Genomic DNA, 27,717 nt, shown 5'->3' with positions numbered 1-27,717 from the left:
GCAGCTCCAAATGCTACCCTTTGGATCCCAGTAGTATTCTCCTTGCAATGCACCCTAGCACTCAGAAACCCAGTAACAGGGTATTTTTGACCATAGGGATAAATTCTACCCCTTTTTATTCTTGCCCTTGTTCTATATTTTCATCGCTGGAAGTCTGAAGTACAGGATAACTGAATTATGCTTACTTGACAAAGGTAAACAAGAATTTACAACCAGCAAAAAGATTCAGCCAAAACAGAGAAAGCACTGTGTTCTTCAAGCGCTCTCATATGTATTTGATTTGAAGTATCCTACTGCTTCTAGAATACTAAGCCCCAACAGTGTTTTTTTTCCCCCCCATGATGCTGTGTCTTGTAAGAGAAGTACCATCACTAGATATGAGTTAGCTAAAACCCAGAACACAACAAGAAAATATATTTGAGACACCACATATCACTTCCTTCTGCAGGGATGACATTCTTTTTTAAAGAAAATAAAAACCAACCATTTTTATTGACTGTATTGTAGATACCTGTACAGAGTGTAAACTTTAATATTTCACCAGATATGTGAATACTTCTGGAGAAAGAGTTATCAAGCACCTTCATTTCAACAAATTTTTGATATTTACAGTAAGACATACCTGATTAAGTGTATGAATAGAATGAATTAAGAGTTATAAAAAGTTATACAAAAAAATCTTTAAAACGTTTATATGTTTTGTTATTTTATGATAAATATACAATTAAAGAGGAAGCTGTCACACAGTTAAGACTCAGAAGTGGCTCTGTTTAAAATTGTCACCATTGTGTCTGAAGAGGGAGCGAGGAAACGTGGATGTTAGCTTACTGCTCTGATCACGACACACAGTGAAATGTGCTCTGGCAGGAACCTCACAAGCCCTGTTTTGCTCTGCCACAGGCTGATTTGCATGCAAGCTTCCTTCCCAACATACAGTGGGGAAACCAAACTTCACTTCCAGATTTATTCTGCTAATTTGACATATAAGTATGCATTTAGATTTTCCCTCTCCAAACTTACTGGTGATGATGAAAACATCAACTTCACTTTGATTTTCAGAACACCATTTTTGCTGTTACTGAACACTGGCACATAACTGGGCATCGCTATATTTTTTTCTTTTAAGCACCAAACCAGAGGTGAGCTTCCTGAAAATCAGATTTTAACTGCCATGGTTTCTTATGGTCTACAAAAAGGCATAGCATGGTTTGCTAAAAAAGAAAGATTGCTAAGATAAAATTCAGACACCACTTTGAGACTTATAGAATCAAACATAGAAATACTCTTTTAAAACCTCTCAGAAAACAAATGTGTCTATCTCTTTAAAACCACTTGTCTCTCAATGAGTCAACATCCATTCTTTGATGACGTATCAGCAATTGTTCAAGATATCTAAATTTTTTAAAGGGGATTTTAGGGAACTACTCAGGAATCCACCTCAAACAGAAGAAAGATAAATCTCTTAAAACCTAACAAAAACTTCAAATATATCCACTAAACAATGTTGATTATCTATAACAAATCATGTGCTGTAGGAAAGGATCACATGAGCCAGGGTCAGAATTATAATCCTTACAACACATGGATAAAGTACTTCTGCAGTACAGAAGTCAAAAGCTGAGATTCAAGTTTTTGAAGGGGAAGGACGGGTAGTGAGAAGGAATGTGGTTGGGCAGTAAATATGAGCTATTACTGGGTATTCCCCCTCATCTGTTCATCCTTGGGACCCTCTGATTGTTTCTCAGCTAGAGATAAGCCCAGCCACGTGTATGATGGGCAAAGCATACCACTTCTGCAGAAAACTGCTGCTCACTCCAAGGTACAATTCAGTCTCAGGATTTGAGTAGTTCCATTCTCTTTACTCTGTTCTGTGTTTTGTTACTTCAATTTTGCCAACAGACACATCCTCCTTGTGTGGGACAGATGCAACTAAGGCACATTTACCTTTAAAAGCAAAGAGATAATTTTAGAAGGAATAAGGTGAAGTTGGACCCAACCTGGGAAATTCTCTCTTACTTAACTGCTGCAAAAACAGCTTCTGCCTGTGTGTGTGTGTGTGCATGTGTGTGCATCCGCATATGTGCATTGTGGCTTGCTGTCAGCAGCATGGAGCACTTATCTTAAGGGCCTGATTGTGTTCATAGGAGTGAATTGTTTACAGCATATTTCCAAAAGGTGTCTGCTGCTCTAAGGATTATTTTAATGCTCAGTTTCTTTCTATACAATCTACTCCAACTGTGTTGTCAGGGCAGCGGCAAGTACGGCCTCCCGGGGTAGCCAAGCAGAGGTGAGTACAGCCACCATTATTCACTGTACAGTAGTTATGTCCTGGAAAAAAAAAAAAGAGATGAAAAACCTGAGAGAAAAACAAACGCAAACCCACAATAAAATCTGAAATAGACACATACAAGAGACGTTAAGATTTATGGCCACACTAGGGAAACAAGCCATAATGAGATTAGGAGTGGAAGAAAACTGTGCTTTGAGGAGATAAGAGTCATCGTATCCCTTGTGTCAACTTGACATTCACATGAAAGAAAGATCAAGATATCAGAGTGAAAGACGCAACATGAATCAAGTGGGCTGTTACTAAAAATACCCTTCATAAACTGACCACATGGTCACATATTAGAATGAAGCGAAGTGAGTGAGCAAATAGAGAAGTGCAATGTGGGGACAAAGTCCAAAATGCTACAGAACATCATCCTCAAATATCAACTGCACAAAGACAGAGGAATGATCCATGAAAACAAACAAACACGAATAAATTGGGTGGTTGGGAAAGTGTTAACATTAAAGAGTGAAATGAAAAAGAAGCCACTGCCAGAAGCAGTGGATCAGAGAGGAAAGGCATCCATCCAGAAAACCACTTGAAACAGACATAAGACATAGAAAGAAATTACACCAAGATTGTGAATATTACAGGTATAAGCATATACTCAGCATACAATATTGCTAAATTTTACACTGCCTACCAAAATAGATCAGTGAATTAACTAGCAATAACAATATAACTGAATTCTTAATAATGACATTTGTATGTATTTTTAAGCTCTGAGCCAAAACTTCCACTAAATTGTTTTTTATTGCATATATTAAATAATTTGAAGAGAAACTATCCTAAGGAGTTTTTATAGTCCCAAAGTAAAAATAGCACAGCTCCTATAATTCCAGCCATATTGGAATAAAAAACAGCAAATGCTTCTCCTGTGATTTCCCAAGAACACACATAACTGCTTCACAGAAAACAAATTATATTTCAAGCATATCTGCTTCATCTCTTCCTCTTTTCAATAGCATATCTGGAAAACTTCACATTCAACAGAGCAAAAGGGCCAGCTCAGTCCAGCCACTTTACCACCTGGTGTTTTCTGAACATTCCATTTTGAAAAACACTGCATGTCATTAAGGACATCTGGAAGACCATAATATTTCTGTAGTTTAAACTAAGTAAGTGAATAAGGCCCTAGCTATGAATTTAGAAGATGATACATTAGCATTTCTGCCAGGTCAGATGCCCATCTTAAATCATACACATGCTTTTGCAAAGGGTAGAACAGGCTTCTTCTCCCTCTCCAGTTTTGGTTTCATGTGGCAACTACAACAACTGCTTTTATGGAAAAGAATCTAGGGGGGTTTTAATTTCCTATTAAACAGAAATCTAAGCACTTACCCAAATCTTCACTACCCAAATCAGTTAGCAGCTTATAAATGGGAGCAGCTACTAAGTTCATTTAGACAGTAAGGTGTTACACAGCTGGAAAAACTCAAGAATCATCTGGATTACCTCCTGGGCACTGGGCAAAGGCTGTGGTGATTCCGTAGAGTCGTGAGCGCTTGTGAGGCTGGAAGTTATCATTTTCTAATGAAATCGTGCGATCCACTGCTACAACGGCATCCCTGGCACATGCAGAAAAAAATATACAGAAGTGAGATGAAGTGAGATGAAGTATAGGGGAAAACAAAACAACACAACAAAAAGCCTCCCAAAAAATCCCAACCAACCAATCAAAAAAACAAAACAAAATCAAAAGTGGAGAAAATTTGAAGTTGCTTCTTTTTTACAATTAGGAAGAGATACCAGAAGTAAAATCCCCCAAGACATCACCTTTCCTGGACAAACCTACTATGTTATGACTTTCACTCTAGGCAGCTAAGAAATTAATCAGGGAGAAACCTTAATAATTTTGAAGGTACTTCCAGTACAGGACAATGTCCCTCTACGGGAGGGATGAATGTGTTGGTAGTTTTGGCACATTTTTTACATTCTGCCCCTCTGACAAGTATTGTGGTATAGCTGACATTGCAGCTATTAAGCATAACATTTATGGACAATGAAGTGTTTTAGGTGGAGCCTGATCTCCAGAAGGAATATAGCAAGTCATAAGCAATCCTTCCTTCCTAAGTATAAAAGGACCTGTAGCATGCTGCTCCTCAAGCCTGTTCTAGAATAGCACTTCACAGATGTTAGTTTCTAACTTGGAAATTCTCACACACAGTAATAGCTACTGCTGCTGCAATTGATAGAGGCATTTGGGTAACAGTTTGCTGATAGAGCTCATAAAGCCATTTACATCAAATAGAAATATTTATTTTAAAATGCAGGGACTGGATTTTTTTCCAGAAGTTAAAGTAAATCTCTAAGTCTTGTTCATATGGCAACATTTTAGAGCATTTGCAATAAAGGAAGTGCCATCAAGATGATGAATACTATTTATTTTCCTTATTTTTGATTAAGCATTCATATAATATAGGTCATAGAAAGCAAAGAGTGACGAAATGTCTGCCCTCTACAATGCATCTGCTGTAAGAGAAACAAGTTACTGCCTACTCTTTTCCCAAGAATGTTCAGTGTTAAAAGCATTTTATTCAAGGACAAATCACTATGCTAAAAAGTGAAAACTCAGCATTAACTGGCAGCATTAATAGGTCAACTCTACATATCCACTCCACCCTCCATCAGCTATTGCCAGGAAAGCAACAAAACAGCAATGTGTGAGAGGTCAGGCATGAGAAATGCAGTATATACTTCAATTTCTACCAGGGAGAAAAAAAAGATGAAAGTGCTCCGTAATTCCTTTAGCAGATAACGTACCTTCTCCAGTCTGTATAGTATAAATTCTTCCCATAGCTTGTAACACCAAAAGGATACTGAATCCCTTCTACAATCTTTCGTCTACCAAGATGATTAGGGTTCATGCATTCCAACCTCTTGGTACCTGGATGCAGTGAAACAATTAAGCCTTTGAATCAGAACAAGAGTGCTCTCATCAGGGATGAAAAACAAATATGCAAGCATGAACAGGGTGGAAAGTCCTGGAAATCTTTCAGTGTGCTGCTTAGTCAAAGCCTTCCTCCGTGTCACATGTGTGCATGTGCCAAAAATTGAATGGATAAATACGCTGATGCTAATGCTACTCAGCACAACACTGAAGTTAAAGAAACACAGATGTCACAGGCTGCCATGGCCAATGCTCACAAACTGAGATTCCTGCTATGGCTTCCAGAATCCTCGGGTTGGTGTGGAAAGGCTGACACTGACAGAAGGCCACCTCCATTCTGGAGGGATACTTCAGCCATTAACTGTTTCCACCTCCTCTGGAAGACATTTTTGCCAAGTTTGCTTGGTAAGCATGTTCCTGAAATGTTTGCTGGGTTGAGCCATGAAGGTGAGACTGCAGAAAGAACATCTAACTCATAGGTGCAAAAAGGTCTAGCATCAAAGACACTGCAGGCTGGGAACACTGCTAATAAATGTAAACACCTGTAGGTTTTTCCTAAGTAATGTGTTTCAGAATTAGACCAAAATAGGAGAAGATGCAAATGTGAGAACAAGACAGGAAGAGAGAGAAAGTAATCAGAGATAGCAGAAGGATATACATTTGAAGGTTGGAGAAAATGTTGTACAGTGAAAGAGAGAGTCTGGCCATTTTAATTCATCTAAAATTTGAAAGGTGACTTGAAATGTAAAAGCACCTCCACAGGAAGATATCCCTGACAAAGTCTACAGGGTGAAAGATAGCAAGATGCCAAAAGATAAAAATTAAATGAGAATTAAAAGCACACTTCCCCCCCCACCGCCATCCACTGTCACAAAATTAACAATGGATTTGTGGCAGAACTTTGATCCCTTGATCTTTTGTGTGCATTGCTTTTTTAAGCCTTGCATCAGTCAAATATAAGCCAGACTTTGCCTCAGGTTACAGGCCTTAAAACAATAGTGCCAGGATGACATTCTGTAAGGCAGATTAGATAAATCTGTGGTTTTCCCTAGTCTTAAACTAACAACTTGTACAATGCCCTAAGCACTGCCTAAAAAACAGCCACATACAAGACACACAGACATAAATTTGTTGCATTCCTAGAAAGTTTTGTGATTAGAATTGAAATCCTTCAGCTTGCACACAGTCTCATGTGAATAGCAATGAAAAAAACCATTAAAGCCAAAAGCTGTGGCTGTGCATAATTTCAGGACTGAACATACTTACACTACTACTATTACAAAGAAATATTTTAGCCCGTTCTTTACCTGCATCTACCCAGCACAGCATTGAGGAATAAGGATCAAATGTCAGTCCATTTGGTAACCCAAGATCATCTTTAACAATAATTCTTCTGTTTGTGCCATCCATGTAGGAAGTTTCAATTTTAGGAGCTTCTCTGTTCCAGTCAGTCCAGTACAAGTTTCTTAGGAAAAAGAAAAAGGCTAGAGTTGAGACAGGGACTTCTCTCAAAAGACTGTTGTAATTAAGAAAATGTTAAGAACACAAAAGTAATACACAGCCCCTAAATAAGAAGGGCCATATTGCACTTTGATATAGAAGTCAAAAAAGTTTAGTAAAAATGTAGCAAATATACTTCCATTAAAAACAAAAGGAGCAAGCACAGGCATAAGAAGAAATGCTTTCCTTCCATTGTTTAGCTTATGCCAGCCAAAAAGACCTATATTGCAACAGTTCTGAGGGCCATTCAAAATCTATATCTACATTTCGAGTTCTTCATCTCACTTCCCATCATGTCTGCTCAGGCTAAAGCAACAGTATTTGGCATACATTTGAGACCCATTTGAAACAATATTTTTCTTTTCAGTGTACCATGTAAGCAACACACAATGGAATCAGAGTAGTTTATCCTCAGCAGAGATCCCCAGAGAGGGCCATTAACTCTCTGATGTTTTACTATTTTTTTAGTGATAGGATTTTTTTTCCTTGGATGTACATTCTGTACCTGAGAATATGCATGGCCCCTCAATGGCACCTTTGTTGTTTACTCCTTAACACACACACACGAAATTTACTATAAGATGGAAGTCCATGATGCTTGACCTGAACCCAATCCATGATGCTTGACCTGAACCCAGAGCCTTACTCCATCACTGGGGTTCTGCGTGGAACACAGGTCATTAAATAACCAGATAAATAAAATCAAGCTTTGTATGTGTTTCTTGACAACACATCCATACCCTCTCACAGGATCCACAACAATTGCTCTGGGGTTCACCAAACCAGTGTCAAAAAGGATGCGACGCTGGCGCCCGTCCAGCCTGGCCACTTCTATTCTATCCAGTTGAGAGTCAGTCCAGAAGATGTTGCGACCTAGATGATCTACAGCTATCCCTTCAGGGCTCCCCAAGTCTGCAGGAGAACAGAGGAAAACATTCCTAGGCATTATATTTATTCCCAATACACTCTGTTAGCCTCAGTGCTGCATAAGGATAACCTTTAAGAGAGATAAGTTTTCTCCAGTGTTCTGGCTGTGGTCCAACAAAAACTACTTTATATCACTTGGAAGAGGAACATGCATTTTACCTCAAAGTTTAAATACAAAAAAATATCATAAAGAAATAAAATGAAAAGTTCCATGAGGAACAAACTCGCCACACATAGAAATTGTACATGAAGGGGCAAACATAGAAGGAGTTTAGAATAGAAAAGGAATAGCAGATAGTGTCAAAATCTTATTCTACCATACTTAGAAGGTCATAAAATGGATTTTATAACCCTTAATATTTCTCCTTCCTCAGTACTGGCATACACAGCACTCCTCTAACAACTTAATTTATGCTAAGTGATGCAACAATTAAACAAAATCTAACTCTAAATGCTAGAGACAATGACATTAACTAACTGATGCAATCTAGATCCAGTTCTTTGTTTTTGCAGAGCTATTCTTTTTGGAACACATTTTAGCACTGTATGAGCACAGTTTTTCTCGGACAGTTAGTTGTTCCAAAAGCAACAGGAAATAGCAGATAATAACCCTACTGCTCTAGCATTAGTAATTTCTAACTTGGATGCAGGAAAAAAAAATGTATAAAGCTTAATTCAGCCACTATGAGAAACTGCTCTGTTTTTTCATGGCTGCATTGAAAAAGAGCAGGCAGGCCATGGGGGATTTAAGGAAGCCAAAGACAAGTTATAAAAAAAAAGTCTATTTTCCTTCAATTTCAGTTCCAAAAGAAGAGGAAAGAATTGTACATGGTCACTCCCCAGAAGAGGCAAAGTGACCCTTTAAACCAGCTAGATGTTGAAAAAAAGCACCTTTCAACTGCTGATCCACAAACCGAATGGAATGTGGCCTGTTAGGCTTCTTTTAATTCTGAGGTTTATTCACTGACAGCCATTAAACAAACATCATGTGACACAAGCAACCTTTCTGGAGGAAAGGCATTTGGCTCAGGACATCGGAACATAGGGCTCTCTAGACTTTGCTACTGTGATGTTGCTGTGAGTAACAGTTGCACAATAGTTCAAGCATCCTCTGCTCTCCCACTCAAGTGGATTACACTTTATCTGCACACATGACATTTTAAGTTTATATTAATTGCTGAAGAGGTGGAAAGGAACAAACAAGATGTATTTCATTGTTTCTGACTCACAGCTCATGGCCGGATGGAAGGAGTGATGGGCAAGAAAGTAAATGTTAATCAGGCATTTCTTTACACCCCCTGAGGGCTCTTGGGCACACTTTGACTCAGATATACTGACTTCACATTACTCCTTTATTTCTCTTAGCTTCTGTGGAGCTAAGCCTGTCAGCTGCAAGAAACCACCTCACATATACTTCAGATCCTCAAATGTTCCTACTTCTTTCCTTGCTAGGGGCAGAGTCTGCTGAGGGCGGCCTCATTTTGAGGTGATGGTGGCAACAGTCCCCAGTGGCAACAATCCCAGTGTCTGGGATCAGAAGATTACTGACTAAATGGTAATGGAGGAGCTCCCAGAGTCTTTTAGGAAACAGAAGGCAGTAGCAGGCAAAAGATTTGCTGTCACTGATTCCCAAGAGCCCCTGCTCCCTGACTAGTTTCCTTGTTTCAATTTCCTTATGTCAGCTATATGTTAGAAGATTAGAGAAGTCTGAAGTAAATGTCCCTTCTGTGTGGTTGATAATGAGCCAGAAAACACTACCCCCCATGGAGGGAGGGGTAAGGGAATATTTCAAAGCTTCATTTGTCACCAGTATTTCCAGAGGCACAAATATGTTCCTGCTATATGGTCACCATGCCTGATACAGTCAAAGGCTCTGCCCCTGAGGGCAGGTTTGTACAGACATGCACAGCTGATAAGACTTTAAGCAATTACTGCAGAGGAAAGCTCCGCTTCCTAACCTACTGACACAGCTGCAGGGCTGAGAAAGCCTCCACAGCTGCAGGGATAAAGGAGAACTAGATGGGGCTCCACAATTAAGTAGTGTTTCTGCAAAGCAGCACAACTTGGATCACAAGAGCTTAAAAAAAAAACAACAAAAAAACACCACTAAAAATGTAGTACATTCCACAAAAATACGCATTAACTGAAGAAAGCAGCTGGAGTTCACAGGAAGAAGGAGGCAAAGATCAAAACAAAACCAAAAAATTCTCATAAGTCTTCTGAGGGAGAGGCATTTTCCTATTTCATTTCAAAGTTTGAAATTTGAAAGTTTCAGTTTTGGCCCACACAGAAGATACCCATTCAAATGCTGAATATTCACTATTACTTTGATCTGAATCCTTATTGAAATGTCCATTAACATACAAAAACTAAAGTGCAACATCTCTCCCAGTCTCTTCAGGAAAAGCATCCACATCCTATGCAACCAACAGAACAACGGAATTATTGAGAAAGCTTCTTACATACAATATTTTTAATAGCAGATAAAACTCATGAGGTTTCCATGTGGCATTGAAGCATCTTGAATTACCTTAAATAATCAATCAAATTTAGCCGAAAGCCTTCACAAATAATTTTCCAATGTTTTATAAATTGCAAGAATTTTAATGCCTACACACACACTCGTTAGACAGACATTCATATCCATATAAAGTTTTTAGCAATAGCAATTTCCCTCATTTTTAGAAGTGCAGATTTTGAAAAAAACATCATTAATAGTGCAAAGCAAAAATCTTTTCCCTGCAGAGTTTCTGAGTTGCACAGGCAAGCACAGGACTGCACTGCAAGTCAGAGTCCCTTTCATATTAAATACTTTGGGATGGAAAAAGAAGTCTTACAAATACCTCAGCCATCAAGTGGTATAGAAATATGAAGCTCCATAACTGCTGGAACGGTTACGGGTGGCCTTAAGCTCTGCCTTTTTCCTTCCTAGGACAATGGTAGGATCCAAGCCACCCCATCTATCTGCTGTCCCTAAGAGAATGGAGTCTCACAAACTGACTATTCCAAAGCACAAAGTCCAGGCTGCGATTCTCTACACATCCAAAGAAAACAAAACCAATTTTATTGTAGAGTTTTATACCTGGCTGATCACTTTTCTAAAATAATCATGAATTTTTGTAACAATGTCTGCAAAGGAATCAAAGCAAAGGTGACCTCTTCCAGTATCTTGACTTCACAGGTGTTCTAGGATCTCAAGGGCACTAGTGTTTAAAATGTGCCTCCAGCTATTATTGCTGTGTTTTTTTTAATGATATCTTCCCCAACCACTCACTTTGTTCTCTAAACCTGTCCTTCCCCTTAGCCCTTTCCACTCAATAAAAGGGTTTAACATCCATGATGCATGGGCTTGCACTTAACCCTTCTAATGAATATTAACATGGACTGCAGTGAATAGCAGTTTTGAAGGAAAGAATGTAAGAACAAGATAAAAACTGGATAAGCACTAACTCCACAATACCATCTAGTGTAATGCTCAAATCCTTGGACAACTACAAAGGGTAAAAACCAAACAAGGTGGCTTTACTCAGTTTCCATGCTCACTTGAGTAGCAGGCATGGGAAAACCGCAGCTGAAATGGTTTCTAACTACTCTTCAGCTGTTTGATCCCCAAGCCAAGGAAGAGAGAGCAGGAGTTCTCTTCAGCCTCCATGCTCACCAGTCCTTTCTCAGCAGAGCAGACAGCTAACAGGTAGAGTTCAGGAGAGAAAAAAAAATACTACATGTCACAAAATCTCAGCTATCCAGCACCTAACTTGCTTTCCAGAACAAAAATCAAAGACACCCTCTGATGGTATTCCATGTTAATGTATAAACACAACTCTTAGTCAGCTCAGGCAACACCTAGGAAGTACATATTACAAAATTCAAGTCTAATACTGCTCCTAGAGAAAGACTTTTGTGCTGTTACCTGTTTTGATTATGGTTGTTGGCTCCCCACCATGCAGGCTGGCCCTGCTGATCGAAGGGCCGCTGATGTCTGTCCAATAAACCATCTTGTCCACGCAGTCATAAGCAACTCCAATAACAACTTTGTCCTGTTGGACAACAGGCAAGTTAGATCAGCTTAGGATAAACAACAGTTACTCATCAGCAGCATTAACTTATGCTTTTAAGTTTCAAGCCTGAGGAAACAAAATTCTTGAGGAAAGGTGGGAAATGGGGAGGAGAGGCTGAGAAAATCATTGGGTAACATTGTCAAATATCTTAGAAAAATACTTCCAGTTAAAAGTCCCTTTTAAGTAGCAGAGATCATTCACCATTATTTCAAAGAATCATTGGAGATATTAGTACTGAAAAGTTTGAGTTCTACAGCTTCATCTACATACCCATCTAAAAAAAGTTCATGTTGATATTTTACTGTGTCACCCCTTCACGTACCTTTTTCCTCTCATTCTTTCCCTTTAAGGGGGAATAATGACTTCTATCAAATCTGACTTGCACTGACATCCAAGTCATGCATTATGGCTACGCTTCCTATGTAGCACCATTTGAATGTAAAAAGTTCTAGCAAAGTAAGGTTTTATTTTAAAGTTAGCTTAAACAAGTACTACATTAATCATTGTGGTGGAAACAATGTTCTCAGTAACAAGAAACATTTACATGCAATTTTTCAGGCAGAAAGAAGACAGGACTAGAGTTTGAGTTTAGAGTTCAAACTCCCTCCCCCAGGCAAATCAAAGGGAGTATCAGGGTAAAGCAACAATTGTACATGGATTCCCAAGTCTGTCACTGTTGCTGGTTTTGCAACACAGCTTCTTAGAAAGATGTTCCAAACCCATGAATTAAAACAGATGCACTTATTCATCACTACATTAATTCTGTGGGTTGCAAAACAGTATAAACACCTCTGGTACCACTTTGCAAATACACAACACAGACAACATAAAGTCAACAATGCCAGCAGAGACTGAAAGTTTCCGTTTCATTGGAAGTTTCTAGAAAGAATTGCATCTTACCTCCTGGAGTTCTTTCCTCAAAACACTTCTAATTAATTAAGTTAGATCAAGCAAATAGGTGACAAGTATTCAGAATCATGTCACCTTCAGCCTTATTACACAATTTTTATACAGCGTTTTACTTTTTTTAATGTTATTGCAGCAGCACTTTACATAAGGGACAAAACCTTGATTTTTTTCCCTTACATCACAACAATTTATGGTACTATTTAATGAAGTGAGTCTGTGTTATTGCAGCAGCACTTTACATAAGGGACAAAACCTTGATTTTTTTCCCTTACATCACAACAATTTATGGTACTATTTAATGAAGTGAGTCTGTGTAATTTAGCCAGTATTTGATTTACTAACTGCTCAGTATAATATATAAGAAAAAAAAAAAGAAATCAGCATGCTACTTGACATTGACATCTATTCTAAATAAAGCAACACTGGAATGAAACCAGAAATCCTAGGCCTTTGGCAAAAGAAATGAATGTGATGAAACTGCCAGTGCAAAGGGCTGGCATGTGACACAGGTGGTGGAAAAGAGAGGTTCTCAGTATCAGGAATTCATTTTCTAGGAAAAAAGATTCTCAAGACATTAGTAAGAAGCATGGGAAAAAGATCTACCACCCACTGGGCTTACACATGAAGAAGGAAGCAAGAAAAAAAAGAAGAAAGAAAAATATATGTGTAGCCAAGAAGTGGAGACAACTGACTGAAAGAAAAACAGGAATTGTGTAAGTACATTTCTTTCTCTTTCAGGATTTTTCATAAACGTGTACAGAGAGAAATGAAAGAGAAAACTATTTCTATTTCTATTCTTTGTTTTTCTCTTGTGGAATTTATTTAGAGAATTGTTTACCTGGAGTGATTGCTTGGTCGGATCATGGTGGATTGTTTGGGCCTGATGGCCAATCAGATCCACCTGTGTCTGGACTCTCGCGAGAAGGTCACGAGTTGTGTAGTAGTTAGATATGGTAGTTAGAGAAAGTAGCATGTAGATTTTAGTATCTTCCTTTATATAGTGTATCAATGTATTATAGCATAGTTATAATAAAGAAATAATTTGGCTTTCTGAACTGGAGTCAGACATCATCATTCTTCTCACTGGGTTTGCCTACATTTTACAACAAGGAATAGATTAAGACTTAGGAAAAAAAATTGGAGGGAGTAGGAATGGAAAAAAAGGGCAAAAGGAAAAAAAAATCTCCACCTACTGATATTGTAGGTCTCCTAAACTTTTATACCAGAGTCAGAAAGTTAATAGAAGTGTGAATAGACATTAGTTTATATGAAGAGCTGCTGGAGGCATGTGAGATTAGATTTTTGTCTTATGATCTATTGTGAGCCATTCTTTAAAAGCAAATAATTACTTTTTCCATACCTTAGGTTTAAGATTTTTGACTAGTCAGGTCAGGAATTTTCAGTATCAATTTGGTGGAATACTGAAATTTTAATGAAGAGTAAAAATTGTGTTTTCAACTTAAATTACTGAGGTATGCAGACAAACAGTAGCTTTCATCTTTGTCAGGAATCTTCTAAAAAACATGGACTTAGTATAGTAAATTACTTACTGGAATATGCAAGAGTGCTTTTGCACCATTTTTCTTCATATTGTTTCCCTCTAGTGGAACATGTTCAATTTTACCACTTTGGGCAAAAAGCAAATGCGTTCCTGGTGGCAGAGGTACCGTGTCTGGTCGAACAGAGGGTCCAACAACAACAGGGGGAGTGGCTGTGCTCAGACCTTGTTAATAGAGAAGAAACAGATGGGCAAAAAATTAGCTCGTACAGCACAACAAGGCTCCTTATTATTTGCAGAGACACAATTACAGTCAGACTTCTTAGACGGAAACAGGCCTATAAGGAGACATCAATAACTATAATCAGATACAGAAAGCTTCTGAAATCTTCCCCTTGGCTGACAAAGAAGGAGCAATTGACATAATAGGTCTTTTCATGTTTGCCTCTGTAATTGCTCTTTACTTCAAATGTTTAGAAAAATCCATCTTATTTTGCAGCTGAAGTGAGGAAGACGTAGGAAGGAACATCCTTCATTTCCTGAGGCAAGTCAGCTGTTCCAGCTCCCAGAGGGCAGAGACTATCTGGGCCTCTCACTGTTTCAAGGCAAGGAAGAAGCTAGAAAACTTTCTTGTTCAGAAGCTTACCACAGCTGTCCAGATACCCTGGCCAAAGGAAAAGTGTGTGCTGAGATCACTGAAGGGCATGAGACATACCACCACTGGGACAGCAGAAATCTGCATTACTCCAAGTCAGTGCTGTATCTCAGGGAAGGACTAAGCCCCACATTCGGGAGATGGTGCACTCAGATGGAGATACCCACAAGAAACAGCTGCTTCAGCCACTTACATGGTGGTCGAACTCCTGGACCGCTTCTGGTGCCATCAATCTCATTTCCATCCCTATCCACACACCAGCAATATCCACTGCCAGCATGGCACTGAGTGGGTAGGTAATTCCCATGCTCATCACACTGGGGAATGAAGTGACCAACTCTTACATTCCTCGGGAAGAAAGCACCTCCGCTACCAAGAGCTACTTCACGTTCATGCTGGCATTTGGTCTTTTCTACTTCTGGGGAAAATAATGAACAGAACAAAACAAACCCCAGTGAATATTTCTGTTTTAGCAAATAACCACAGTCCATTAACAGTTAACATATGCTGACCACCTATACACAAGAATTCTTACCTCTAGCAGAACATGACACTGTTCCAAACCTAGAAGGCATGTGACTTCAGAACAGCTTCAATGAGTCTGCCCTATTTAAGTGTGACATATGTGCCTTAAACTTATTTTATCTTTCACTGCCTAGTTTAAAAGAGAACAGACAGGTCCCCTGCATCTTTTGTCATTGAAAGGTCATAAACGGGAGCTGGAAAACATGGTTGTTCTCCTTGAAGCAAATAAGCAAGAACATTCTGTCTGACTTTTGACCCCGATGTCTACTCACTGGCAATTAACCATGGGCTTCAAAATGTGACTAATTAGACATACCCTACAGCTGCTGAAGGTTTTTTTGTAATGCTAAAAGTTGAGATTCCCTTTAAAGCCACAAGAGAAAACCACAACATGAGGCAGATGCCAGATTCTCTACAGATCTTAGGAGGTGAAGCAATTAATTGCTATGATGTATATTAGGTTTTTAAAGTTTGGTTATGAAGTTTGAGCACTCATTTGATTCTTCTGAATCTAAGAAAGAAATTGCAGGGGCAGGCTGTCCACTCTCTGGTGAAGCACAGAGAAATATACCACGCACATTGGCTTCATCACATGCATATATATTACTGCTGAGACTACAGAGGAAAGAAACTTTGCACATGTCAGATCAGGACATTCAGGGATCTGGCTCTTTATGTTTCAATTTTACAGAATAGTCTGAACTAAAATATACACCTTCTTATATTATCTATCATGCAGTAGGGAAAGTCATCTGGATCAATATATCTTCTAGAAGCCAAAGAACAATGAAATTAAAAGAACACAATAAAAATAATATATTTCCTTGTCCAGACAAAGAAATCTGGCTTGGTTTTACCATGCACTTGATATCCCTGAGAGAGAAAGATGTAATTATGGGAGAGTATCCTTTCCCTGTCAATGATTTCTACAGACATTTAGAAATACTTAGCACAAACTGTCTGCTGAAGAGTCTTTAACACTACACTTCCATTTACTCCTTTCTTTGTTTTTTACACTGCCAAGATTAGGACAGGATTAGTTTTGTGTGGCTCAGACTAGACTGACCCCAGCTGAGCAAAAAGCTAATCCCATGCATCTACAGACTCTTGTGGTGTAAATCTCTGTTCTGTAAAAAGAAGGGAGGTTTTTATTGATGTTTAAACTCGTTATGCAAGCAAAAGCTTTGGACAAGTTTCATGCACCTGGACATAATTAGAGAAATATAAATGACTGGAGAACAGCTCACTGAACAACTGCAATATTTGGCATCAGTTTTAACGTGGGTGGTGGAGAGCCTTGAATCAACCTACAAAACCAGGCCCTGTGGGAAAGCCTCCATTATCTGTCTCACATTTTGTTTTCATGTATTCTGTGTCCTATGCAGTATGCAGGTAAAAGAAATGTTGATTCCAGTAAACAGATGGCTTTGCCACAGGTTTTTTTATTCTAAACTCTCATTATAGGCACAGTTCATGGGAGAAAGCAGGGGGAACACCAAGTATTGGTAAACTACCCCCCACACATATTTTTGTCCAGTGCAGAAAAAAATTCATAATTTTAATCCTATCAGCTTTGAGAAACACTATTAACTCCTCCTCAGTAGGATACAAGAAAAAAGTTAGAAACTGTTCCTTTTCTTCTTCGCATCAGAAACTCATAAAAATAGGGTATGCCAACAGGTTACAGGTTTTCAATCAATATTCTATATGAATTATGGAAAGGAGGGTGTATACACTCCCAGATAGGATCCAGTGGTTACACATAAAATATATTAGTGTTGTTGGCGCCTTGAAGTATCAATGTCTGTTATAATTTCAAGACAATGTTCACAATAATATCTGCAGATTTTACTCAGGAATTCTGATTGTATTTTTTAAGAGAACTTGCAGTAAGACCAATCTCACAAATGGTTTGCTTATGCACATAACAACACTAAAGTCAAGAGACTTGTAAAAAAAAATTTTCAAAATCAGTATTGAATTTCTAGAAGGCAGAGCATATGATTGGTTCTTTCTAAAAAAATCCATCAATGCTGAATTTTTACTTGCATAAAAATATTTGCAAATACCCTATTGACACTCACTTTTAGGAATAAATGTGTATTTTACTACTTCTTTGCTCATGAAAACCCCTTATACTAGTGATTGCTTTATAAACAGTATCAAGTACAGTAAGCAAGCTATGTCAAACAGACATTCTGAAAAGAAATAAAGCCAGGGTTACCATGTTCATCTGTGCTGACTCAATAATTTTAACCTGTCTTTCAACAATTATTTTTGACTCTCTAATATGAATTTAACAAGTATTAAAATTTATAAACCAAACAAGTTACTAAACTAAAGGATAGCTCAGCCAAGCATTTGGAACCCATTCTCCATTTTTTTTCTTCTTACCTCTGAATCATGGCCAGGGATTACTATGCTTACAGTTTAGACGCACCTAAAGAAATGTGAGTCGAAACCCAATCCAGTGTTCTGGCCTATGCAACAATGAAGGCACAATAATATTGGATACAGATGACAGGGGGCTGGGATAAATAGTCTGCTTACACTGCCATACCTTTTACTCAGTGAGGTTAGGAGAAGATGCTCTGATTTTACAAGTTTTGAATTGCATTAATTAACTCTCTGAAATTAGTCTAGCTATGGCAGAGTTTGAAAGATGAGATTGACACAACAAATAAAGCACATTTCTTGTGCTGATGAGCTAACAGCACAAGCTAGGCAAAATGAGTATGAAAGAAAGGGCACATACTTAGGCAGCACAATGACTACTTCTTAAGCCAGCATCCTGACACAAACCTAAGAGCCAGAAAATTTCCTTTACTACAGCAGCCTAAATGTGTTTTTTTAGTAAGCCTGCCTTTAACGTAAGTATTGTAGTATTTAATCCAGTCAAGACTCTTCAAAGATACAGAACAATTAGAATTAGGAGAGTTCTCTGATCTCTTGATTGGCATGAATAAAAATTCCATTAAATACAACTGGTAGTGAAAAGAGCAAATAACACCTACCTGGTGCTGGTACATCCACTACTGCACCTGATTGTAGCAAATGGAAAACAAGCCACACCTGTTTTAAGGCTTCATATACAGGGATAACTAGCCCTGATTTTCAGGAGGTTCTCATCATTCTTGAAACCCACATTTGAAAGGCTAGGCAAATGATCATGTCAATGATGATAAAAAAGGTTACACCAGGATTAGTTCATTCTGCCAGAGATTAAACAACCAGGAAAAGCAGGACCTAGGTAATCATTGGTGGTGAAAAAAAGCAGGGGGGACATCAGCTTTACATTAACAGCAGGATCAAGTTACAGTATTTTTCAGTATATGCATTTAAACATCACCAATCAGCATTTGCTGTAAAATTAAGTAAAACCCCGTCCTCACTGCATTTTGCTGCAGTTGATGCTTGACTGCTGAAAGTAATACATGGACCTAATAGCTTTGTGTTTTCCTACAGCACTCTATTTATGCCCACAGAACTGTTTCATTTTGGAAACTAAGCACTTAATTTGGCAAATAATTAAAAACTGAAAGAAATTATCTGAGTCAGAAGTCAAATGTCATGAGTAGCAGTATCTTTGGTAAATTCCCATATTGCCTTAGTATTGCTTGTAAATTTCCCTATTAAGAAATTTAATTCCATCATTTGGATTCCAGAGGAAGATAGACAACTGTAGGTTGCATCATTTGTGGAAGTGAAACAGGCCTCATGAGAAGGACAGGATGTAAATGTAAAGTCATACTTCTTGGAATAAACTGTGTAGACAAGCCTCTAAAGATAGATTAATCTTTGAAATTACAACCCAAAAACGCTATCAGCACATCACAGCTCAGTGCTGTAGGGATTGTGAGAGAGTATAAATAAGAATTCAGCACAGGGCATAGAGAAGAGTATGAGGCTATGGAGGTGATTCAAGAAATACTGCATCCAGCTCTGGCAACCACAGTTCAAAAGAACAGTGAGAAATTGAATGAGTGTACAGAAAAGTACTCTTAAGACAGAAGCTGTAGAGCAGAACAGAGAACTAAGGTGCAATGAAAATTTGTGGACTGTGGAACACAGTACAAGTCAGACTAGATACACAGAATGGTGCATCCTGAACTTCAGCTGAATGATCCTTCTTCAGAAGAAGTAATTTGTATTTGATGAGTATTAAACTTTTTTTTTTTCAGTTGATTCATGAATTACCAGTAGAAATCTGAAATTTAAAAGTCACTGAAATAGATTATGGAATTTGTAAAAATGAAAACGGAAGTGGCCTGAATGTGGAAAGATGAGATGAAAAACATACAAGTACACATTTTTCACATATATGAGGAAAGAAACAGAATGGAGAAAAAACCAAACTAAAGCCATATACAAACATTCAAGCTATTTTTTTAGCCATAGAGGATTGCTCTTGTAGCAGCAATGTAGAAAATGATTTATGGACTTTTCTTAAAAAAGATGGAAGATGAATAAAAGGATGAGAAACTCAGATGTATGGACTTCTCTTATTCAATGACTTATATTGACATTTTTAATTGCTGTCCTCAGATGCTGTAGAAAAAAAATTAAAAATCCAAATGGAAAAGCTTCCCTTTGTCCCTTCATTTTCCTTTGTAATTCCTCACTTACAGTTTTGTCCTGGTAAGTGTGTTTCTCATGTGAAACCAGTTGCACACAGATGATCAGAGAATACCTCTTAACAGTTCCTAGTTCCAAGAATCCAGTCTCGTTACTGTTTAGTAAACAGTGTCTGGGGTCTGTAGGGGTAGAAACACTCAGACATCTGTTTTTTTTGAAATGGAAAAATGAAGCGTGAGGAAATAATGAAGTACAGGCTTGCTTAATAGCTCGGAGCAGCAGGACATTCCAGCATCATTAACTCTTTCATTAACCTGCCTGTTCACTCCTGCAGACATTCCCATGTCTGTGACTCAAATCCATTTTTTTTGTTAGACTACTAGTTTCAAGAGTTGCCATTGAGACTTAACAGTAGGTTTCATACAGTAATAAAGACACCAAACAAGCAAGTAATTGTACACATGGGTTGGAATAGAGAACAGCGAAAAGAACTGAGTATTTGGATGAATGAAACTTTCCATACTATTAACAACCAGGAAACACTTCAGTTACTACACTGAGACTTATCAGATCAAAACCTTATTGGGTAAGAAGTGGGAGACAGGGTCTCTAATTACAGCTGAATACAATACAGCCTCCTCTGCAATCTCCATTCGGAAACAACTCGAATGCTAGAGTAAACAAAAACTACTTTTGTGAGGCTTCAGAAAGTATAGTTTTTTTCTGTCCCTGGCAATGATTAACTGATGGATCCAGCCATTCTAGAAGCACTAAAGCTTTAGCAACAGATGACACCCCAAGGGCAGCTATTGTTCTATTAACTCTAAGAAGGGAGCAGTTGCTAAGTTGTAAACATTGCCATTGCTGCAGACTATCTTTGCAACACATATATTTTGTACTTCAGTCACAATTCAGCAAAAGCGAGACTTCTTATCTACTCAGATTTTTTTTACTGCTCAGAACATTTAATGAGCAGAGAATCAATACACATGTTTCTAAAGCCTGTCTTTCACTGGTAATACAAAACCATATTAAACAAAGTATCAGTGAGGCATATATGAAGACTAAAAGCCTGGCAGATCTCCACCCACTAAAACAGCAGATACAAAATTCATGAAAATATTTTGTTACTGCTATTAAAATTGTGTGATGGAAAAATCCCTATTCAAGACAATTGTGTTGAGCACAGAAAGTGAAAGAGTGCACAGGGTAAGTAGGAAGATAGTAACTACAAAATAATACCATGTGCTTAAGCAGCTGAGTAGACACACTAACCACTACATAAGAAAAGGTGTTAAGAATAACAAAACAACCCCCCTACTTAAGTAAATCATCATATATACTCAGAAGAAATTAATTGTGTCCCTGTAAGGAAGTTAATTGTCTGATTGCAAATATCAGTCTACCAAGCCACCTGTTTCATCTACAAAGGGCACATGGCAGACATGAAAGCAATGTTTTTGCCTCTACATTTCTGCCTGAAGAACTGGAAGCTTTAAGGTTTGATTTGCTTCACACTGTTCACATCAAGTTTCTCCTCTAGGAGAAATAATTTTGGTTTTATCAGCTGGATAGCTAAATATTTTGACACAGGTCATAAACACCAGTTAGTTCCTCATTCAACTAAAATGAAAATACACATGGGTAATCATGCATGAAATGTCAGTTAAAAATTATATTAAAAGACTGACAAAGTGGCGAAAGCTATGCCTCAGAATTAAACACTTGAAATCCTCCTGAAATTTACCTATGATATAAAAATCTACAAGCAGCGGGTGATTTCACATAACATGTTACTGTGCACATGGTCAAGTGTCATGTAAGTATGATCTAAAACTAGAATCAACTTTGTGATTTTTTTTCTCTCCTCTGTACAATCCTTTGCCTTTTGGTTTCAAAAGCTGAGCATCCAAGTGTGGAAAAAAAAAAAGGTCAGAAATTCAGAATTAGGCAATATAGAGGCAAAATAAAATAATTAAGTCTCAGGTAGCAATATCATGCCACAGAGACAAGCACTTTGAAGCAAGCACCTCCACTATCAAAAATAACAAAACACCCAAACCCTTTCTTTCCTTCTGGTCTGAGGATATTCTTATTACTCTTGACTGCACAGTTTGAGTTTCAGCCTGTTGAGAAATGCCCACCAGCAAGAATCTTAGAGGAAGAAGAATTTGGTTTGAATATACTGAGAAGTTAGTGTTTACTTCCTGGCTGAAAGAGTCACTATCTACAAAACCTGAGAGCTGTCCCATAGGTTTGCCATGCTGTTGAATTAAAGTAAAATAACAATGCTACCTTGTGCTCCAATGTTCCTTCCTCTTTCTTTTTTTTTTTTTTTAATGCATACCTTCAAGATGAGTTTTATACTTCAAGCCTCAAAGTACAATGGAGAAACAGAAGTGTGAGGGTAAAGAACTTTCTCCTAAATAGAGAATAATCTGGATAAATACAGAAACAAGTGCCAGCTGGAAACTGTAGTCTTCCTAGACCACAGGCTGTAGGCATCTAGATCTTACTGCAGACAAGAGCCTCATTACTTTGGTCTCATTTTTCACTTTCTCCTGTAAATATTGCATTCATTTGCATTGCCAACAATTCCAGATATTTTATGGTAAGTGATTACTGAGTATGCAAACCAAATCATCCCCACTGTTAAACCTTTACAGGAGGCAACTTCAAAATATAGTATCAGCTTGGGGCTGAAAACTGCTGGGGATAGAATAAACAAAACATAAAAGCGATAGCAGTCAAGATACAATTTTGACACAAGCTTGTTAAAGTCCAAAACTTTAAAGAATTTAGAAGAATAAAGACACCAATGTGGAAGTAGCACTTTGTTTCAGAAGGCAATCAAATTAAAATATATATATTCTCCAAATTTCAAGTTATATTTCTGGCCCAACTTTCAAGAACTATAGAATTTTACCTCCTAACACACATCGGAAACCATCCCCACGATAACCTGCCTTGCAGTGGCAGCTGAAGGACCCAGGAGTGTTGTAGCAGAAAGCATCTGGATGACAGTGGCCCTGCTGACATTCATCTACATCTGTAAAAGAAAAGTTTAATCTCAGGTGACTGCTCCTTCTGATGGACAAACCAGAGTGATGAAATAAAGTACAAACCTGTCACGTTTTCAGGCTCCTATTTTAGGGTATCTGATTAGACAGACAGTTCTTTGGAAATACATCTAGTACAGAAATGCGAGGGAGATTTAAAAAGGGGCTGAAGAGGGGGAAGGGGAAGTATGCCTATATTTTAGGTTCTCTGTCTCAGCAAATCCCAGGATTCTCCTATTCCAAAGGGTAATAGACATTATTAACTCACACAGTATTTTAGACATATATGTTCATACTTCCCAAAGAAATTACTTAACATAGCAAGAGAAGTAGGATTTGGCTAGCCACGTTTCCAACATGTAATTAGGTAAAAGTCTTCCACTGCACTCATACTGACATGAAACAGAATGCTTTTTTTGTTTTTTTTTTACATAATCAGAGCACTTTGTTTCACCACCTTAGTAATTTAAACCAATACAGTGCAAACAGTTGCAGCAGATAAAGGTTTGCAGCTGCAACTACTGCAATTCCTGCAGCTACCTCATCTTGGATCTTCTATGAATCAAACATTGAAGAGTAAATTCAAAAGCGAGAGGAGGAAAAGAAATTGTCAATAAAAATTCCTGCCTGAGGGACTCAGACTATGAAATTTCCTACTTGAAATGACAAGTAGGTATGGGACATGACAAAGACCAGCCCAGTAGTGCAATGCAGAGTACAAAAGCCCCACAATAAATGGTGCTACCCACCCTCACAGGCACGCCCATCTCCGGAGAAGCCAGGGAGGCAGGTGCAGATGTAGGCGGACCCTCCGGTGTACACACACTGAGCACGCTGAGGAATGTCACAGCTGTGTGTGCCCCTCTGGCAGTGGTTTACCTCATGCTCCACAGCTGCAGGTTAAACGTGTAAGAGAGGAATGAAAATCTGAACTTTCCTTCACAAAGTCTAAGCCTCATAGTAAGTTCATATGAGAGAACAACATCTGTGAAAGATTACAGAAGAGAAAGGAAACCAGGAACTGAGAGGGTTTTTGCTCTGGGGATTGGCTTTTTTTTTTTTTTTTTTTCTGAAATCTCCACTTTCAGTGGTGTTAAATCTTATTAATGTTTTACAATGAATTGCCTGTCCTCAGCATCTCACAGGTGCTTGTTAATATAGAATGGGGCAGAAAGGCTACCATAGTGACAGATATTTATCTCAGCTTTGGTTATGAAAACGAGTCCTGAATGAAGAAATCTAAGGCATCTCACAGAGCTACCTCACATGTTAGCTAAGTGGCCAGTTCACCGCACTGGGAATTCTTTAGATGACCTGCTACACTAACCTAGTACTGACCCAGGGCTGCTGTCACTTGGCAACAAATACGAGCTGTGACTCACTCAATGGGAGATAAACATATTTGTAAACTACTGGAGAGATCTGGGACCAGACCTGCAGCTTTTCATAACTCTCTCATGTTGACAGCCGTGGCTCTGAAGGCACTGCATTACTTTGCACATAAATTGTTTTAGGAAGTTGCTGCAGCTCTTCCTCTGCTTACCTATTACGTCAGAGAAGGGGGAAGGAAACCATGGTACTTGAACTAGGAAGAGGTAAAATGCTACAAAAATTTCACACCTGAAAATAGGGTGTCCAGTGTGTACATCTAGGAACAGAGTTCCAACTGCTGTAACACTGAGGCTGTCTTTACACGATTATGACAAGGATTTGACAGGGGGCCAAGACAAGACTCTACAATGTTCATCTCATCACTGCACACAGATGGAAATTACCAGAGTGTTAGCAGTGAAATAACAAAATATCTTCTATCAGAGCCATATCTGAAAACACTCATTTTTTCTGTTTCTCTGGAGAAAATTACATCATTGTTAGAATCATTAATGTCTTTATTTGATGAAGTAAGTTTCAGATTAAAAAGAAATTTATTAAAAACAGTATTATAAATATATACGGTAAGAGCTGGAGCTCAAAGGGAGTCTCTAAGTCTTTTTGTTTCTTATCCTACAAATAGGAGGACAAGATTTATTTACAAATCTCTTATAAAGCTACTCAGTGAATCACACAGCTGGTATGAAAAAAAGGGCTGGTTCCAAAAGAGCTGAGTCAGAACTGGTATTCCAGAGCAACATGCAAAAGCACAGAGGGTTGCTGTAGTCCTTTCTGGGATTCATATTCTTGGCAGGTTATGAGACCTTCTACTGTGAAGAGATTACCATGACATTTATTTTCAATCTGTTGGGAAACTAGAGTTTATCTTCCCTCTCTTCAGCCTTAAAAATGCAATTTGTTTTTGGCTGAAGGAAGGGCTCAAACTGAAATCCTTCAAGCTGGGCAAGGAATTACTTAGCACTTGCTAAAAGTGGAACATCAGCTTCATGGGAAAGTGGTAGAGTGAAGCTGGTGAAGTCATGGCTGGAGGGAAGAATGTTCCCTTTCAGGTCCAAGTCACAAAAGTGCAGTGTTGGACATAATGGAAGGAACATAAAGCTGCTCTTCCACATCTCACCCTATCCCTTCCAGTAGCCTTGGTAGAAGGAGCTCCTTTTTCTGACTGGAACAAAGAATTAGGGTGCACTGTGACTTAGGGAACAGACATGAATTGTAATTCTTACTGGAGCAGAGAAATTTGGCTTGTAACAGAGTGTAAAACACAGCATGCAAAGCCAGAAACTCAAGGAAAGTAATGCAACTCTGCTGTAAGATGAAGGCTCCTCAGTCTTTGCTGAAGAACAGTCTTGGTATAATGAGCAACGACCTGGATGCATTAGCTGATCAAAGGGTAGCTAAACTTCCACCTCAAAGTCGTCACAACAGAGGCAAAAAATCCTCAGCTGTTTTCACTTCTTTCCAAAAGAAAGAGGAACTTCCAGACCTACTAGAAGAATTTGTACAGGTTTTGTTGGTACAGAATTACTGTCAGGTTGCAAAGATAAAATTCTAACAAGAAAAAAAAAAATCTTGTCTCCATTCTATCCTGACAGTTGCAGCTCTAAAGGTAGAGTCATTATTCCTTTTTTGTTATTTGCCATTTTCCCTCTTCTATCTACCATTGTGGATTCCCTTTTCCAAAAGGAATTTCTATAAGTTTAGTGAAAAATGGCACAAAGAGGAACAAGAAAATATATCCCTTGTTAGGACAACCTTAGTCCAGCAAATACAGATTAACTCAGGCTTCCTCCAGAAAAAAGTTTTTAAATTACAAAAAAATAAACTAGTTCAGTGACAACTACTGAATTTGCTATTTAATGGTCCATTAAAAATGAGCTAAGAGCCAAATCACAAAGATTTTAACAGTGAAGTGATCTACAGCTACAACTCCTTTTCATCATCATGATAAATTATCACTTCAGAGTAAGTCTGCAATAGCCAAGACACACTGGTTTAGAGCTGTGAACTATCTTGTCCAAGGGATGAATTTGTATCTCAAATCTCATCTGTTAAATTGAACTCTGGATTAGACATAAGAAGCAAAACGCAAACCCCCAAAAAGTCAAAAGTATAGCACTTAAAATGCAGAAAAACCTCGTAATCATGAGCTGCAGCTCAAACTCCTGAGCTCTACTCACACTAGAAATCAGCACAGATCGTGAAGCAGTGTTTTCTATCCCTGCAAGAGGGATCACAGCCCAAAGGCTGGTGGGAAATGCTTTTCAGAAACATGAAACTCACCAACACAAGTCCGCCCATCTGCTGCAAACTGGTATCCCCCAACACACTCGCAGCGGTAGGTTCCCGGCTGGTTGTTGCAGTCTGCATTGCTGCCACACAGCCCTGGCTGCTCTGAACACTCATCAATATCTGTGGTATTAAAAGGATCTCGGTTATTACAAAAATGCATTTAATATGGATGCCAGAAAAAATAGAAAGTGGGGAACTCTAGATTAATAGCAGCCTTCTGTACTTAGACCATGGCTTGGATAGACCACACCTCTTCAGAGATATTAATAACCTTAAAATAACTTTTGAGGTAACTGTGTCCTCAGCTAATCTGCACCAAAAAGAAGAAAACGAACCAGAAGAAGTTCTATCACGGGGTAATAAAGGGATGCCATGGGAAATTGCAGAAGAAAGAGAAGCCAAGGAAAATGCAGCCTTAGGTGATCAGAAGCAATGATAACTACTGGGGGAGCATGAACTCTAGAAAAATCTTCCTTCCCTTTTCATTATCCATAGACATGTCTAATCCACTGCTGCCCAACTCACAGCATCAGAGGACTGGAAGGGACAGTCCTTTGTTTTCATTTGCAAGTTGATTAAAGGGTTGGAGTGGAAAGAGAGTTGTGCTTTGGGTTTTAAAAGCCCCCAAACTTTTTTAGGTAATAGGGAGGACACATTTCATCAACACACACTTTCTTTCACCTCTTGAAAATGAGTATTAGTTTGATTGCAAGGCAAAACCCAAATACATTAGGAATATAGAGCTAGACAGAACTGGGAAATATGAATCTTTTGGAAAAGAAGTGGATTTTTAAAGTAGATAATGAAAAAGATTATTTCAGTGAATTGCACGTATCTGTGCTCTGTCTGCACACACATTTCCTATTTCTCATCTCCCTTGAGAACTTTTAACCTAGTTGACTAATTTTAACCAGAACTTGCATTACAGTAAATTTCTCACAACTAAGTTCCCACATGTTTTATAAAAAGATGAACTGGGTGGGAAAGGTGCTTTGCAAGATAGGAGAACATACTCTTCAAGACAGTCAAACTTGCTTACTTTGATTATTGAGATACCTGGCCCAGCAACCCTCTAACCTTAAAAATCAGCCTCACTGGGCAGTTTATT

At 38.4% G+C, this 27,717-nt stretch overlaps 1 protein-coding gene across 1 annotated transcript in view; it reads right to left on the bottom strand.

The window, feature by feature from the left end:
- Positions 1 to 432: 432 nt before the first annotated feature.
- The window catches only part of NID1 (nidogen 1), a 43,738-nt gene continuing 16,453 nt past the window's right edge, over positions 433 to 27,717 (bottom strand). Inside the window, exons 10-20 of the mRNA XM_068185023.1 lie at positions 26,601 to 26,729; positions 23,678 to 23,821; positions 22,796 to 22,918; positions 14,963 to 15,187; positions 14,167 to 14,339; positions 11,560 to 11,686; positions 7,463 to 7,634; positions 6,530 to 6,687; positions 5,096 to 5,219; positions 3,788 to 3,900; positions 433 to 2,328 (exon numbers count right to left, since the gene is read on the bottom strand). Coding sequence (XP_068041124.1) covers positions 2,207 to 2,328; positions 3,788 to 3,900; positions 5,096 to 5,219; positions 6,530 to 6,687; positions 7,463 to 7,634; positions 11,560 to 11,686; positions 14,167 to 14,339; positions 14,963 to 15,187; positions 22,796 to 22,918; positions 23,678 to 23,821; positions 26,601 to 26,729 — 1,610 coding nt within the window. The 3' untranslated portion in view covers positions 433 to 2,206. The remainder of the gene's footprint in view (positions 2,329 to 3,787; positions 3,901 to 5,095; positions 5,220 to 6,529; positions 6,688 to 7,462; positions 7,635 to 11,559; positions 11,687 to 14,166; positions 14,340 to 14,962; positions 15,188 to 22,795; positions 22,919 to 23,677; positions 23,822 to 26,600; positions 26,730 to 27,717) is intronic.

The sequence above is a fragment of the Anomalospiza imberbis genome, chromosome 3 (assembly GCF_031753505.1).
Source record: "Anomalospiza imberbis isolate Cuckoo-Finch-1a 21T00152 chromosome 3, ASM3175350v1, whole genome shotgun sequence".
NCBI classification, from domain to species: Eukaryota; Metazoa; Chordata; class Aves; order Passeriformes; family Viduidae; genus Anomalospiza; species Anomalospiza imberbis.
This window is presented reverse-complemented; position numbering and strand designations above follow the sequence as displayed.